The sequence below is a fragment of the Rhinatrema bivittatum genome, chromosome 4 (assembly GCF_901001135.1).
Source record: "Rhinatrema bivittatum chromosome 4, aRhiBiv1.1, whole genome shotgun sequence".
Classification (NCBI taxonomy): domain Eukaryota; kingdom Metazoa; phylum Chordata; class Amphibia; order Gymnophiona; family Rhinatrematidae; genus Rhinatrema; species Rhinatrema bivittatum.
Window position 1 is genome coordinate 71,466,137 of NC_042618.1, and position 13,570 is coordinate 71,479,706.

The 13,570-nt window shown below is 44.0% G+C and overlaps 2 protein-coding genes across 5 annotated transcripts in view; one reads left to right on the plus strand and one right to left on the minus strand.

Moving 5' to 3' along the window:
* The window catches only part of GPR137C (G protein-coupled receptor 137C), a 120,413-nt gene extending 117,503 nt beyond the window's left edge, over nt 1-2,910 (minus strand). Inside the window, exon 1 of one of the 2 annotated variants that reach the window (XM_029598323.1) lies at nt 2,328-2,910. In XM_029598323.1, the coding sequence (XP_029454183.1) occupies nt 2,328-2,699 (372 nt within the window). In that variant the 5' untranslated portion in view covers nt 2,700-2,910. The remainder of the gene's footprint in view (nt 1-2,327) is intronic. The other variant, XM_029598322.1, reaches the window with a different exon arrangement.
* Nucleotides 2,911-3,369: 459 nt separating this feature from the next.
* The window catches only part of TXNDC16 (thioredoxin domain containing 16), a 242,981-nt gene continuing 232,780 nt past the window's right edge, over nt 3,370-13,570 (plus strand). For all 3 annotated transcript variants that reach the window (XM_029598324.1, XM_029598325.1, XM_029598326.1), the window contains exon 1: nt 3,370-3,492. The gene's annotated coding sequence lies outside the window, so the exon portion shown is untranslated. The remainder of the gene's footprint in view (nt 3,493-13,570) is intronic.

Here is a 13,570-nt window from a genome sequence, read left to right on the forward strand (position 1 = left end):
ATGTGAGAAATGTAACTACATCTAGACAATATTTTCCAAAGCTTCAGAAGAAGCTACCCCTCAGTTTTTATTTTAATGATTTATACATTCTAAATTTTAAAAAGTTCAGATCTTTAGGTCTTCAGTAATCTAGATATCTCCTCCCCCATTATAGCTCATGCAGTGAAACATGTTACAATGCAGGATAAGAGGAATGTTTTTATTCTTGATATTTCTTAAAGCACAAATGAGGGGTGCAAAGAGAAGAAGTCTTACCTTCCTAAAATCAAGGGAAAGCACTCTGTGGACCTTAATCTCTTAAATACAAAGATATTATGCAACTGGTATTTCTCAGATTCACTGCCACTACTTTGCGATTATATTGTTAATATCAGTCAAGCACACATGCTCCATCTAAGAAAACACTTATACTTACTATAGGACAATACTACCAAGAATAGCATTTTACATGAACATATTAGTTATTGTCAGGAAGAAATTCTGAAGTTTGTAATCAATGTTAAATGATTAAAAAGGTGTCTTGTGGTGGCACAAATAATGTCACTGCTGGCTGCAAACTGTATAAACACACTATAGGAAAGATGTTGACTTGTCATGTGAAGAGATAGCTATGGAAAAATATGTTTAGACCTTGTTTATAATATTACAATGATCACAAATGTCACTATAAGTATTCTATTAAGAACCATACAAAAATCCATAATACAGAGTGGGGGACTAGCTAAAGAAATAAACAGCTTAGTTTTCAGAGCTGTGTTTTCATGGAGATAGATACTAGGGCTAGCCTGCTTGCTCAATGGCAGGATTGCACACCACCACTGCCACAGAGAAGACCTGTATTTGATTCCTAAGTTACCTAGACAGTGTTCATGGCAGGCACCAGGGATATGTGAGTCAAGGATAGCAATTGGTGCTCCCTGCTGGTTTCCCCCAAGCCTTATGTTAAGGCTTCTGGATGAAGTTATGATCACTGATTATTGCCAGGGGTTGTTACTGGCATGATTGGGCTAGACAGGAGAAGGGAAGTTTAATATAATAGGGAAAAACACTGAGTAGTTATAAATAAAAGTCATGGCACCAATTAGGCCAAGCTCTGATTGAGGTGAAGACTTAATGAGCAGGAGAAAATAGTGGCAAGGGGGTAGGGAAAGTATATCATGATTCCTTAAGTCACACACGTTATAGGCTAAGATTGATTACACAAGCTGAATCAGTCAGAAACCCAATTAGGAATAAAGAACCAATTTCATCTGCAAGTTTTGAGCCTTTTGAAGCAATAATGAACGGCTGGCTAACTTCAATTAAACAAAACCCAAATACACCATTTATGGAAAAATCTAAACAAAGCCAGTAGAATACAGCAGAATTAATCTACCCCAAAACCCAGTAATTATCTGGTGTATGCAGCACTTTTTTCCCTTACCCTAGAAAAAGGTATTGACGCACATGCTTTTCCCAACCTACAAACAAAAATAAAAAATAAAGTACTGCCAACCTCTCTTTGGTATTCCACAATTAATGAAGTACACTATAGGTCGTTTCAAGCGTTAAACGTGATCTCCAGCAGGATATCAATAGGGGCTTTGCTTCCCAGCATGAGATATTAGCACTGAGTGTTGCTGTTAACTAACGTTTAAAGAAAGAAAAAAAAAAAAAAGGTACAGAGTTGTTTACTACAGATTCCAGACAACCAAAGTGAAGGCAAACTAAGTAATAACAGAAAAACAAGGTTTAAGGCAACTGTATATATAATGCAGTCGTCTTCAGAGCAGGTTAATGATTGAATATATAGAAAATGATCTTCAGGCAGCAATTAGGTTCAAGGCGTCCAGGACGTTATCCGTTTCGCCCTCCCCCAGATACATTTGCAGTTGAGAGCAAACTATACAGCGAAATCGAGCGGAAAACAAATCAATGACTTCATAGGGGACACCAACGATTTCTCACGTTTACGAGTTCCGATTTATGTTTTAGTCCGTGCAACAGTTGATTTGCCTTTTTATGCAAACGTTTTGGAGCCTAACCATTTTGCACAACGAAGTAGTAAAAGGTGACATAACCTGCTGAGACAGCGCAGCAACAGCAGCAGTGGAGAGGAGCGCTAACTGGTGACGTAATCGCTGGCAAGCAGCCAGCTTCTATGCTTGTCCTGTTAGTTTTTAGCTGTCTTTTAAAAACCGTTTTCCATACAAAACAAATGTAATACGGGGGACTAACCGTTTAAATTAGAGGTTATGTATTAGTTGCAGTTTTTAGGTTAAAGCAATTTCAAAGACGTTAAGAAGCATACAAAAACAAATAAGCCAACCAAAATTAAATAAACTTACCTGTGCAAAATAAAGATTAAGCACACACAAACTGAAGAACTGCAAACAAACTGGAAAACAGTACAGCAACCAGTGTGGGAAAGGCTGCAAGTCATTGACTTGGGCACAGTTTTTTAAATAAAAGGAGAAGAGGACGGTCCTCAGAGATGCCCACAAGAGACAGAAAAACATAAATATACTTTGGTAACTAATCCTCTTCTGGTTGTAATACAAGAGCAACCAGAGCTGCAGATAGGCAAAGAGGAAAAGCAAAAAATAAAGGACGATATAAACTACAGTTAGTCCTAGTTCTACTGACCAGGAGATTATAGCTTTCAGATTTTCTTCAGTAGCTTCCCCCATAGTAACGGAAGTAAAAATATTAGCACTCATTCGGTAGCTTGGCACAGCATAAAGGCTGCCACTAACTTACATTTAAAATACTTAAAAAGAGCTGAAGCAACAAAGCCCGTTAAAAAACCCACCAGCACATTCCAACAAAGGGCAACCCTCCTTGCTCTCCTACTACCCCCACCCCTCTCCTTTCTTTCGCTATCTCCCCTCCTACTGCAGTTCTATCTGTTCAAAACAACTCCGCTGGAGAGAATCAGCTGAGCTACATCATTTTAGGCTCTCGCTCCGAACAACTCACTTTTCAGATTGGTCCAGCGGCACCCAACCCCCTTTTAACTCACATCCCTATAGGCGGAGGTGGCCGTCACTCTACAAAGCTCAGCGGGCTTCCCCCCCCCCCCCTCACCTCAGCTCGAGATCAGCCCATTGGGGGAGTCTTGAATTCTGGACAAGGGTAATTGGTCAACGAACTGTCAGTCACACTAAAATTCTTTTCGGACCGCCCACTCGGTCTTGCCCACTTCTAGGATTGGTTTGCAAGGAAGGGGCTTATTGCACGAGGGCAGATGTTGATTCTTTTTTTTCTCCCTCTCTCCCCCACCTCCCACGACTAATTCCCTAACGGTCTTTTGTTGTCGACGTTAGGAAGAGGGGAGGTCGAGGGGAGAGAGAGAGGCGGGGGTTGGGAGGTTGCGCATGCGGAGCTGGGGGATAGATAGACGGGGTCGGTTTCGCTTTGGTTTTGGATGATGAGGTTAAACGCACGGCTGCCAGGTGATACAGGAAGTGGAATCGTTAGTTGTTTCTCTGGCTTACTGTGGGGAAAATTGAGGTAAAAACAAAAGTGCGCGTAGTCAAGTGCCGCAGAGAGCATGCGCTTTTATACTGCATCGTGAGGGGTTGAGAAGCGGAGAGTGTTTGAGAGAATATTATATGCCTTCTGGTCTTAGTTTATTCTTTCACGCGCTGTCTTTATCCAGATCAATATTTCTCATGATTAGCAAATCACTGTTAGAGGTATTTACAAAATGAGCGAAAATCTAAGGCAGAAACAGAAAGCGCATATGTAAATCTTTAAATTTTTATGGCTGCTATTCCAGAGATACCAGACATAGAAATGTACTGTCACGGTGTTTTGTCATCAAATTTTTTTTTTTTGTATATATTGTTGTTGTAAATTAAGTGGGCTGGGATGATCTGCACCGAACAGCTGTGGTTCATATCCTACCATTAGCAAGTACAGTGTTGCTAGCTGGTTCAAACAACAGCCTCACTGGTTTTAGTGGCGATTCGGATTACCAAATTTGAGGGTAAAACGTGGGAGGGGGCCTGGATATTGAATATTAAACCATAGATTTGAAAAAATGAAGATAAAAACCTGGAATAGCCTACCAGCAAAGATGATGGAGGCCATCAATGTAACAGAATGTAAATGTGCTTGGGACAGCTGTAAAGGACGGTGGTACTACAGAATTCAGAGGGCTGGGTAGCAGACAGCGAGGGAGATGGGGCTCGCATTGGTTTAACTATGGAATTTTATATGCTGCTCTGTGTAGAATAGTAGAGGACCAGAGAAAAAGACAACTGAGCACGCTGGATGGGCTAATTTGATTTTAATCTGTTATTATCTATTATTTTATATTATGTTGTTTTATTATTTGCTAAGCGTCTCTAAAGTAGACTTCTGGAACTACTGTCGCTCGAGCAATTTGGTAACTACAAAATGGTTCATTTGTGGTTACCAAATCCATAACACTTTAGAAGCAGTGTTATGAATTTAATGGTAGCTATATATTGAACTGTAGGGTTTTTTTTTTATATTCGTCTTTATTAGGTCAAATAATACAGAAAAGAAATACAGGAATAAAGAAGGCCAACCATTAAATAACATTAAGACAATGACCCAACATTTTTCAGCATAAACCTCAGTCCACTGAAATTGGACTAAATCACAGTCACCCTCATTCACTCACTCACTCATACTAGACACACAACCAAGGCCTTTAAAGTTACACTCCCACTGAGTACAGCACAGATAATAATAAAGCACTGAGTGAACTAAATATACCTAGGCCCAAGTTTCAAGTCAGGATTTCAAAATAACTTTATCCCAAAAAGCAAAGTAACCCCTGAAGTCCCCATACGACCTACAATCCATTACCTCCCTTTTTCATATGGATTCCAGATGCGCCGTTTGAAACAGCAAATCTTTCCATTGGACAAAAAGTAAGCATTTCCTCCAATTTCCAACACATTAGAATGGCCTTTTTTAGCTAGGAGAATGGCAACAGTGAGAAACTGTCTCTCCCTTTGAGGTATTGGACATCCCTTGTCCCAAATACAAAAATAAACAAAGTCCCGACTAAGTTATTGAGCATCCCAAAAGCTTGTCTAAGTAATCCTTAACCTGGCCCCAAAAAGTCTGAAGTTTAAAACAGCCCGTAAACATATAAGAAAAGCCCCCGGGGGCTGATTTACACTTTAAACATGTCAGAGTCCCACAATTTCATCCAAATTGTAATTGATGATAATTTTGGTGTTAATGCATTTTCACTTAAAATGGCCATAGATGTATTTTGTTTTGTTGAACCTCTGCAATCCAAAATTTTCATAACATTTGACTGAGCCTCATTGAGCATTCTCAGCATGCATTATACCAAGTATCCATGTGGGATTTCTTTCAGTCTCTTCTTTTTCACAGAGCCTGTTTCGCGGTCGGGTGAGAGCCTCAATTTTTTTTTTTACTTTTGTCCTACTTGGCCTGTTTTGGAAAACTTCATTTTCATGAGAATTTTCTTCTACGCCTTGCGCGGTCGATGTTGGGTCCCCTCCCCCACCCGGTTCTCCCTTTAGCATCCTAGATAGGGTTTTCGTTGGTTATCGGCAAGTTTAATTTTGCTTTGATACCTCTGGGTCGGCAATGCATTTGGTATAGCCGGTGCCATCGATTTCGACATCATGTCCCTTTTATTTCGTGATGACATATCCACCTTGGGATTTAAGCGATGTCCCCTGGTTCATGAGGACCATGACTATCACTGACCCCATGATAGATGTGTCCTCTACCTTTGGGCATCACATGACTTCCGTGGTTGCAGCAGGTGTACCCAGATGACCCAGAAGGGACGTAAGCTCCAGCTTGATTAGATGGAACGCCTCTTCAATCCAGAGAAGACCGAGGCATCGGCATCAAGGGACCTTGGAGCCATGCCAATGGACACTGAGCAATTAACATTGGCGGTTCCATCAACATTGGCTGGAAAGGATGCCGGAAACTGCCCATCAACAGGCTTCTCCAGGTCGAGGGTGTCAAGTTCATTGTCACTGATCTCAGCACTGGGAAAGGACCATGTCGAGCATCGAGGGAAGCAGAAGAAGAATCGACATCAGTCCCCGTCGATGTAAGATGCCAGGCATGGGGATGTACCAGCTTCAGCTGTGATTCCCCCAAAGCGACCCTGCAGCAAGGAGAGCCAGTCCTCCATCAATGCTGGGGGTGCACCACAGACTCCATCTGTCCCGATGCCAGCCACTGATCCACGTCTCGATTCTGAAGAGAATCTGGTCACATTTCCTCCATCCTAGCCTTTCTTGGCATTGGCGATTTTCGAGGAGGAACAAAGCACTCCTAACTGTCCCTTCCGTCAAAACAGCTAGAGTAACACAAGTGAGAGAAAGGGCACTAACATTAGCAGGTCCAATACTATGGAATTCCATGCCTCTAGAGATCAGATTACAAAGAGACATCAAAACTTTTAAAAAAAAGTTTAAAAACCTGGCTCTTTAAACAAGCTTATCACGAAGAGAATGGAGAATAGAAAAGGAGTAGAGTGCGGATAGAACAGCCACACACAGCATTTAAAATAAAAAATATGCACATAGTGTTATCTCACCACTAATGGATAGATACAGTTATAAAACTATACTTGTATTTTTTTTTTTATTTCAATCATTTTTATTATTGAAGCTTAGAAAAAGATAAGAATCAACAGTGTAAACCATCATAATACACAAACATAATGCAACCGCTCTGATGATTAATATCCTATAAACATAAAATCGGAAATCCTCCACGCTTCAATAGAAGTTTATGAAAATAAAGCAAATGCCCCCCCCCCCCCCACAGCTTCATGGGTATAATCATTGCCTGATAGTGAACATGAAGGTAAGAGAAATAGAAATAGTTAGGGCATGCATAAAGACCAGAGTACAAAAGCATTCAGGTTCAGAAGATACAGTATGCAATCACCATCCATTACAAGCGCAAGAAATACTCCTGCAGCGTAGGAAGAATATAAGTCCTGGGTCCCTACTCGTGAAATCGCTTATTGAATCAATGCTGTTCAGTCAGCCAAGACTGGTACGGCCCCCAAATTTTGAGGAAGGATGGGAGGCTATCATGATGCACCGCTGTTAGACGAGCAAGTTGGTAAGTATGATATAATTGTGTTTGGACCTCAGGTAAGCTAGGTACTGAAGTCCCCTTCCAATGGTGTGCCAAAGCCAAGCGAGCGGTGATAAAAACTTGTTGTAGAAAGCGCTGTGCAGGTTTGTGTACAGTTTCCAGCGGGAGACTTAAAAGAACATGCCAGGGTTGTACCGGGAGAGGCGCATTCAGGACGGTGGAAGCCCAGGCGATTATCAGCTGCCAGTAGGAAACAACCACCGGACATTGCCACCAGATGTGGTAATAGGTTCCCACCGCACCGCAGCTTCTCCAGCAACAGTCTGGAATAGCAGGAATCATGTGATGGAGCTGGTCAGGGGAATAATGCCACCGGTAAAGCAATTTATAACAATTCTCCTGCAATCTGGCGGATATTGAGCATTTATGCGCAGAAGCAAAAATGAGGTCCCAATCAGGGGAAGTCAAATCTTGCATAAAGTCTGCAGCCCATACTGCTTGTTGCCTGAATGGTTGTGCCGGCCTCCCAGCCAGGAGTTGGTATACCTTAGAGATAAGTCCACGGATAGAGTTCGCTTGAGCACAAAAGTTTTCAAAGAGGGTGCCAGTCACCCGCAGAGTTCCTTTTCGAAGCGCTCCTTTGGTGATATGATATATCTTAGCATACAACAGGAAATCTATGGGTTCTAATCCGTATTGTGAGCGCACCTCCTCAGGAGACATAAGAATCCCCTGTCTATGGATATGTTCCAACCGAACAATACCCGCTTTCATCCATTGAGACGCAGCTTCTGAGATATGTGGCCTAGGTAATAATGCATTGCTAAAAATATGGGTCAGTAATGTATAAGGCTCTGGGCCTATAAGAGGGGTCTTCCACCTCGACCACACCTTAATTGTGGTGGCAAGGGCATACGGTAAGTAGGAAACCCCCTGCCAGGTATGTTGTGGTTGCCAAGGTAAGGCCGCCAATGGTTGCGCTCCTGAGAAAGTACGCTCAAACAAAGTCCATTGTGGGAGCATTACAGTACGATGCATCACAACAAGAGCCCGTAACTGAGCAGCACAATAATACCACTCCAAATTCGGCACTCGAAGTCCCCCCCTCGTTTTGGGCATATACAGTGTACTGCGGGCCACCCTGGGAGGGCGCTTTCGCCAAATAAAACCAAAAATAAGGGCCTGCCACTTTTTAAGGAGGGATGGAGAGAGATGAATTGGGATGGTCGTGAAAAAATAAAGGAGCCTCGGGAGGACGTTCATTTTGACAATAGCAATACGCCCCATCCATGAAAATGTGCCCGTCGACCACTTCCCTAAATCCCTCCGGATGTCCTGAAGAAGTGGCGCGTAATTAAGGTCAAAAAGCTGTGCGGCCTGCTTGCCAATGCGAATACCCAGGTATTTCAGTGCTTTAGGCGCCCATTTAACAGGATAGAGTGTCTGAAGAGAGTGCATCTCCTCATCCGGAACATTAATATTAAGTATTTCGGATTTGTCATAATTGACCTTGAGCCCAGAGACCCCGCTAAAGGCTTGGAGTTCGGCGGTTATCCCTTGCAAAGAGGTAACGGGGTTAGTCAGAGTTAACATAATATCGTCTGCGAACAAAGAGATTTTGAAATGATGGGGTCCTCGACGCACTCCACTAATGCTGGGGGTTTCGCGGACACGAGTGGTAAAGGGCTCCAGGAAGAGGGCAAACAGTAACGGCGAAAGCGGACACCCTTGTCTAGTGCCTCGGCCAATGGGAAATGTATCGCCATATTTGCCATTAATTTTGACCCTGGCGGCTGGGTGGTCATAAAGTTTTTGTATCCATTGAATGAAATAGTTGCCAAATCCCATGCGCCGCAATGTTTCAAAAAGAAAGGGCCAGTGAACTAGGTCGAATGCTTTCTCTGCATCAATCGAGAGAAGCACCGTGGGCACTCTGACACTATGTACATAGTCCACAATATCCACTATTCTTCGAACATTATCAGCGGCTAGGCGGCCGGGGACAAATCCCACTTGGTCATTGTGCACAATATCCGGTAATACGCTATTTAATCGGGCTGCTAATATGCGCGCCATGATCTTCAAATCCACATTAATCAAGGATATCGGCCTGTAGGAGCTACAGACTCCAGGGTCTCGTCCAGGTTTCGCAATGACCGAGATACCCGCAGTATTAACATCAGTGGCTAATTGACCCTGATTCCTGAGTGAATTAAACATGTCCGTGAGCAGTCCTACCAATATATTGGCCAATTTCTTATAATAGGCAGCTGTAAACCCATCTATTCCCGGGGCCTTACCCACTTTGAGCAGTTTAATGGCTGCCAAGACCTCAATATTGGTAATGGGCTTGTCTAATATTTCAAGCTGTGCCGACGTGATAGTCGGTAAAGCCACAGAGTCCAAATATTGCTGTATAGCGTCAGCTGGAATGCCATCAACTGCGGTATACAGGGAAGTGTAGAAGTCTGTAAAGGCTTCCCTGATGTCAGGCGAAGAAGTCACCGTCTTCCCCTGCTGATTCCTGACCTTAGCCACCAAAGTCAAAGCCCTTGCAGTTTTTAATTTCTGGGCTAAATGCCTCCCCGCCTTGTTGCCTCCCTCAAAGAACTTTTGTTTTAGGAGGGAGAGCTGGTAGCTGATTGCAGCGTCGTCGAGCGCACTTAAAGAGTCTCGTACCTGCACAATCTTCTGATATGTTTTCTGAGACAACGTGGCCTTATGTTTATTGGTAAGCTGTTCTAGTTCCTGTACCAGCTCCTGTCTACGCTTGCCTCGTTCACGATTGCAATGAGTTGCGCGAGCAATCAGGAGGCCCCGCGCCACCGCTTTTGAACAGTCCCACAAAGTGGTAGGCTGGATATCCTCCGTTTTATTATGAATGAAATATTCCTGCATATGCTTGGTGAGAGTGTGAACATAGGCCTTATCACGTAAGAGGTCATCATTAAGCCTCCACACGCTAAGACCCGGGTCCACATCCTGCATAGAGGCCTCCAGCCAAATGGGGGCATGGTCAGACCATGTAACATTATCAATGCCCACTCTTCGATACTATTCTGAAACGTGTGAGAAACAAAGAAGTAGTCAATGCGTGAGTACGTGTTGTGCGGCGTAGAATAAAAGGTGTACGACCGGGAGCGAGGATTTCTTTGGCGCCAGATATCTGCCAACCCCCACTTTTCTAGGAAATCGCGCCAAGCCTTCCGAACCCCCTTAGTCGTAGAACCGGTAGAGGAGGAGTCTAAATTGGGCACTCTGGTCGCATTGAAGTCCGTCCCCCCAGCACAATCTCCCCCTCAGCGTGTTGTTGAAGTAAACGATCTAAGATCCCGAAGAATGGGATCTGATTGCTATTTGGGAAATAGACATTGAGAAGTGTAAATACCTGTTTCCCCACTCTTATTTTTAGGAGAATAAATCTCCCACCTGGGTCTATATGTTTAAAGAGGACTTCATGGATGAAGGTCTGCGCTATAAGGATACCTACCCCCGTATACTTCGCCTGCTTAGAACTAGCCGCCCAGTATGCTCCTAAATAATGCGGGAACCGGAGCAAACGCTCATGACACTTTTTAACATGAGTTTCTTGGAGATATACGATGGCTGCATTAAGAGATTTAATCTCCCGTTGTAATAGGGACCTTTTCCTAGGCGTGTTTAACCCCTTAACATTTAAGGAGACTATGCGGCTGGCCATTTAATCATGTGTGGAGTGAGATAAGCACTATATACCCATACTGCCACCGGCCGCCGCGTCCTGCTGCAAGCACCTGCACCCATACTGTATATAAACCCCTCAGCTAGTCTAGTACAAGCCAAAGCGCCAACATATACGCCATGCTGCCCAACTAAAAAGAGAATCCCATGAATTAACCCCATAATACAGTGACCAACCCTAGCACAGCTATTGGGTTGATGACCCTGGAGGTAACTGCTCTGCCCCAACGAAAGCAGACCTCTCATCCCCCCCCCCCCCCCCCCCCCCCACAGGCATAGCAGTAACACACAAATACATGCAGATACTAAATGCAAAATTTGTTATTTTAACTCAGTAACAGTATAAAACGTAAACCATCTGGCATAGGTATAGACAGCCTTAGTCGCAAATCATAGCACAGCCGTTAATCCCCAGCGCGTCTAGCAGCCAGCACGCAGAAAAGCAGTTCCAGACGACGAACAAAAGGTGTCTTTAACATGCAGAAACAGACCGCCAATCGTCCTCAGCCCTGATCCTCTACCGCCGCAGTCGTGGTGGACGGTTGCCTGCGCAGCCGTTTCCCGCCCTTACCGGCCCTCTGCCAGCGCGGGTAGTTGCTCACTTTTGGAGTCGCCGCCGCCATCTTGGAGGCCTGGAATTGAGCAGGAAGTTGGGCTTTCTGAAAGGCAGCTACAGCTTCTTCCAGGCTGTGAATCCGGTAGGTAGTGCCCTGCACCTGAAATTGCAGGCCAAACGGAAAAGTCCACTTATAGCGAACTTCACTGTCTCTGAGGCCGGCTGTGACTTCGCGCAGTTCATATCTTCGTTTCAGGGTAAGAGATGAAAGATCCTGGTAGATCTCTATCAAATGATTCTTCCAGGACAATGATTTAATTTTCCGAGCTGCTTCATAAATTCGCGTTTTCAGCCCATAATCATGGAAGCATACCACTAGGTCACGCGGTCTGGAGTCCCGTCGTGGGCCCAAGGCGCGGTGCACTCTGTCTAAACGAAGGGAGGGAAGAGGAGCATCTGTGGCATCCCGGTCCGATCCATGGCTTTGTAATATGAACAAACAGATCTGCTGCACTGTTTCCTCCGCGTTTTCGAATTCAGCCGTCTCTGGCACCCCTCTGAAACGGAGGTTGCATCGCTGGTTACGATTTTCGAGGTCTTCAACCTTATCGGCCATCATAGTAAGCTCGGCCTGCGTGGCAGACTGTTGAGTAATAAGTTGGTTTATAGTGTCTCCCTGGTGATCGGCCCGGAGGTCTAATTCGTCGACTCGATTGCCAAGGGCACTGAAATCCTCCCGCATATCGGCCATGGCAGCCATAAGATCAGATTTGTGCTGCCGTAAATCTGCCCGGAACTCGATAAACCACGAGCGAATTTCATTCCGGAGTTCCAATACTGTTCCGGAGGGGGGCTCATCTGTAGAAAGCCCAGGAGAGAGCTCCGGTGCTGGGTCCCTCTGGTCCGCGGCTGCGACCTCTGAATCGTCGGTGGTAGGCCCATCTTCCAGCGCTAGCCGACTGAATGCAAACTGTTTTAAGTCCGCTGTTTTGCGTTTTGCCACCATAGGGAATAATTTGCCCAAGTTGTTAATGTCCCGGGGCAGTCACAGTAGATGTTGCAGGTTTAATAATCGTCAAAAGATGGTTAAAATGCCTGTGAGGGACGGAGCTCTCGGCTTATGCGTCTGCTCTCATCAGCCGCCAAACAGCGCCCCTCAACTATACTTGTATTTAAAAATGTTACAGGTATAAAAGGACAAGATTTATCACATTCACCAAATAGTATTTATTATAATTTTATGTAACCGAACCTTTATGGCACCTGTTTAGATTACATGATTTCATACATTAATTTATGTGCCTTATTGTAAACTGTTGTGATGGTACTTATCTTAACGATGGTATAGAAAAGATTTTAAATAAAACTAGAGAGGCCTTGGCAGCTGGTTGTTGAGAAGGTTATGCGGGGTCCTGATTCAAACAGACAACCAAGTAGTAATGTGGTATATCAACAAGCAGGGAGGTATGGGCTTGTACCTCCTGCGTCAGGAGGCAGGATGGTGCTCAGGGCCATGTACCTGACTGGAATGGAGAATGTTAGCGGACAGACTGAGTCATGCATTCAGACACCATGAATGGTCTCCGGACAAAGTGGTTGCAAATCTGATCTTCTGCCTCTGGGGAAGCCCAGATTTATTTATTTATTTAAAAGTGGTTTATATACCGCTTTTACAACAAGTGTCGATCAAAATGGTTTACATTTGTCAACATATATAATTAAAATAACATTAAAATATATATTGTAAAACAATTAAAAATAGACAAAAATAACATAATCATAGTCGATAGCTAGTTAAGTATAATAAAAAGAAGATAGAAAAGAGAAAACTAGTAAGTGCAAGATCTGAAGTAGTAGGGCTGCTTACTGGGTGATAGCAAGAGAACCAAAAGCCTTTGAAAACAAATATGTTTTCAGATTTGGATCTATTCACAGTGCCTTGGAACAGGGAAGGTTCCTCAGTTCTGCTCCCCTGTACAGGACATGTGACAAACCAGCCTTAGAAGCCTTCGCCTGGCATTGGAGGCGACTGTCTTCCTTAAAGGTATCTTCTAATTCTGCTGCTGATGAAAACTGTACTGAAGTTTTGCGAGGACAAAAGGAATATGATCCTTGTAGCCCCTCGTTGGCTGAGACAGGTCTGGTTTCCACTCCTGTGTGAATTATCTGTCCAGCGACCGATCAGTCTGGGACTTCCCAGATCTCATCAAGCAGGATTGAGGCAAGTTG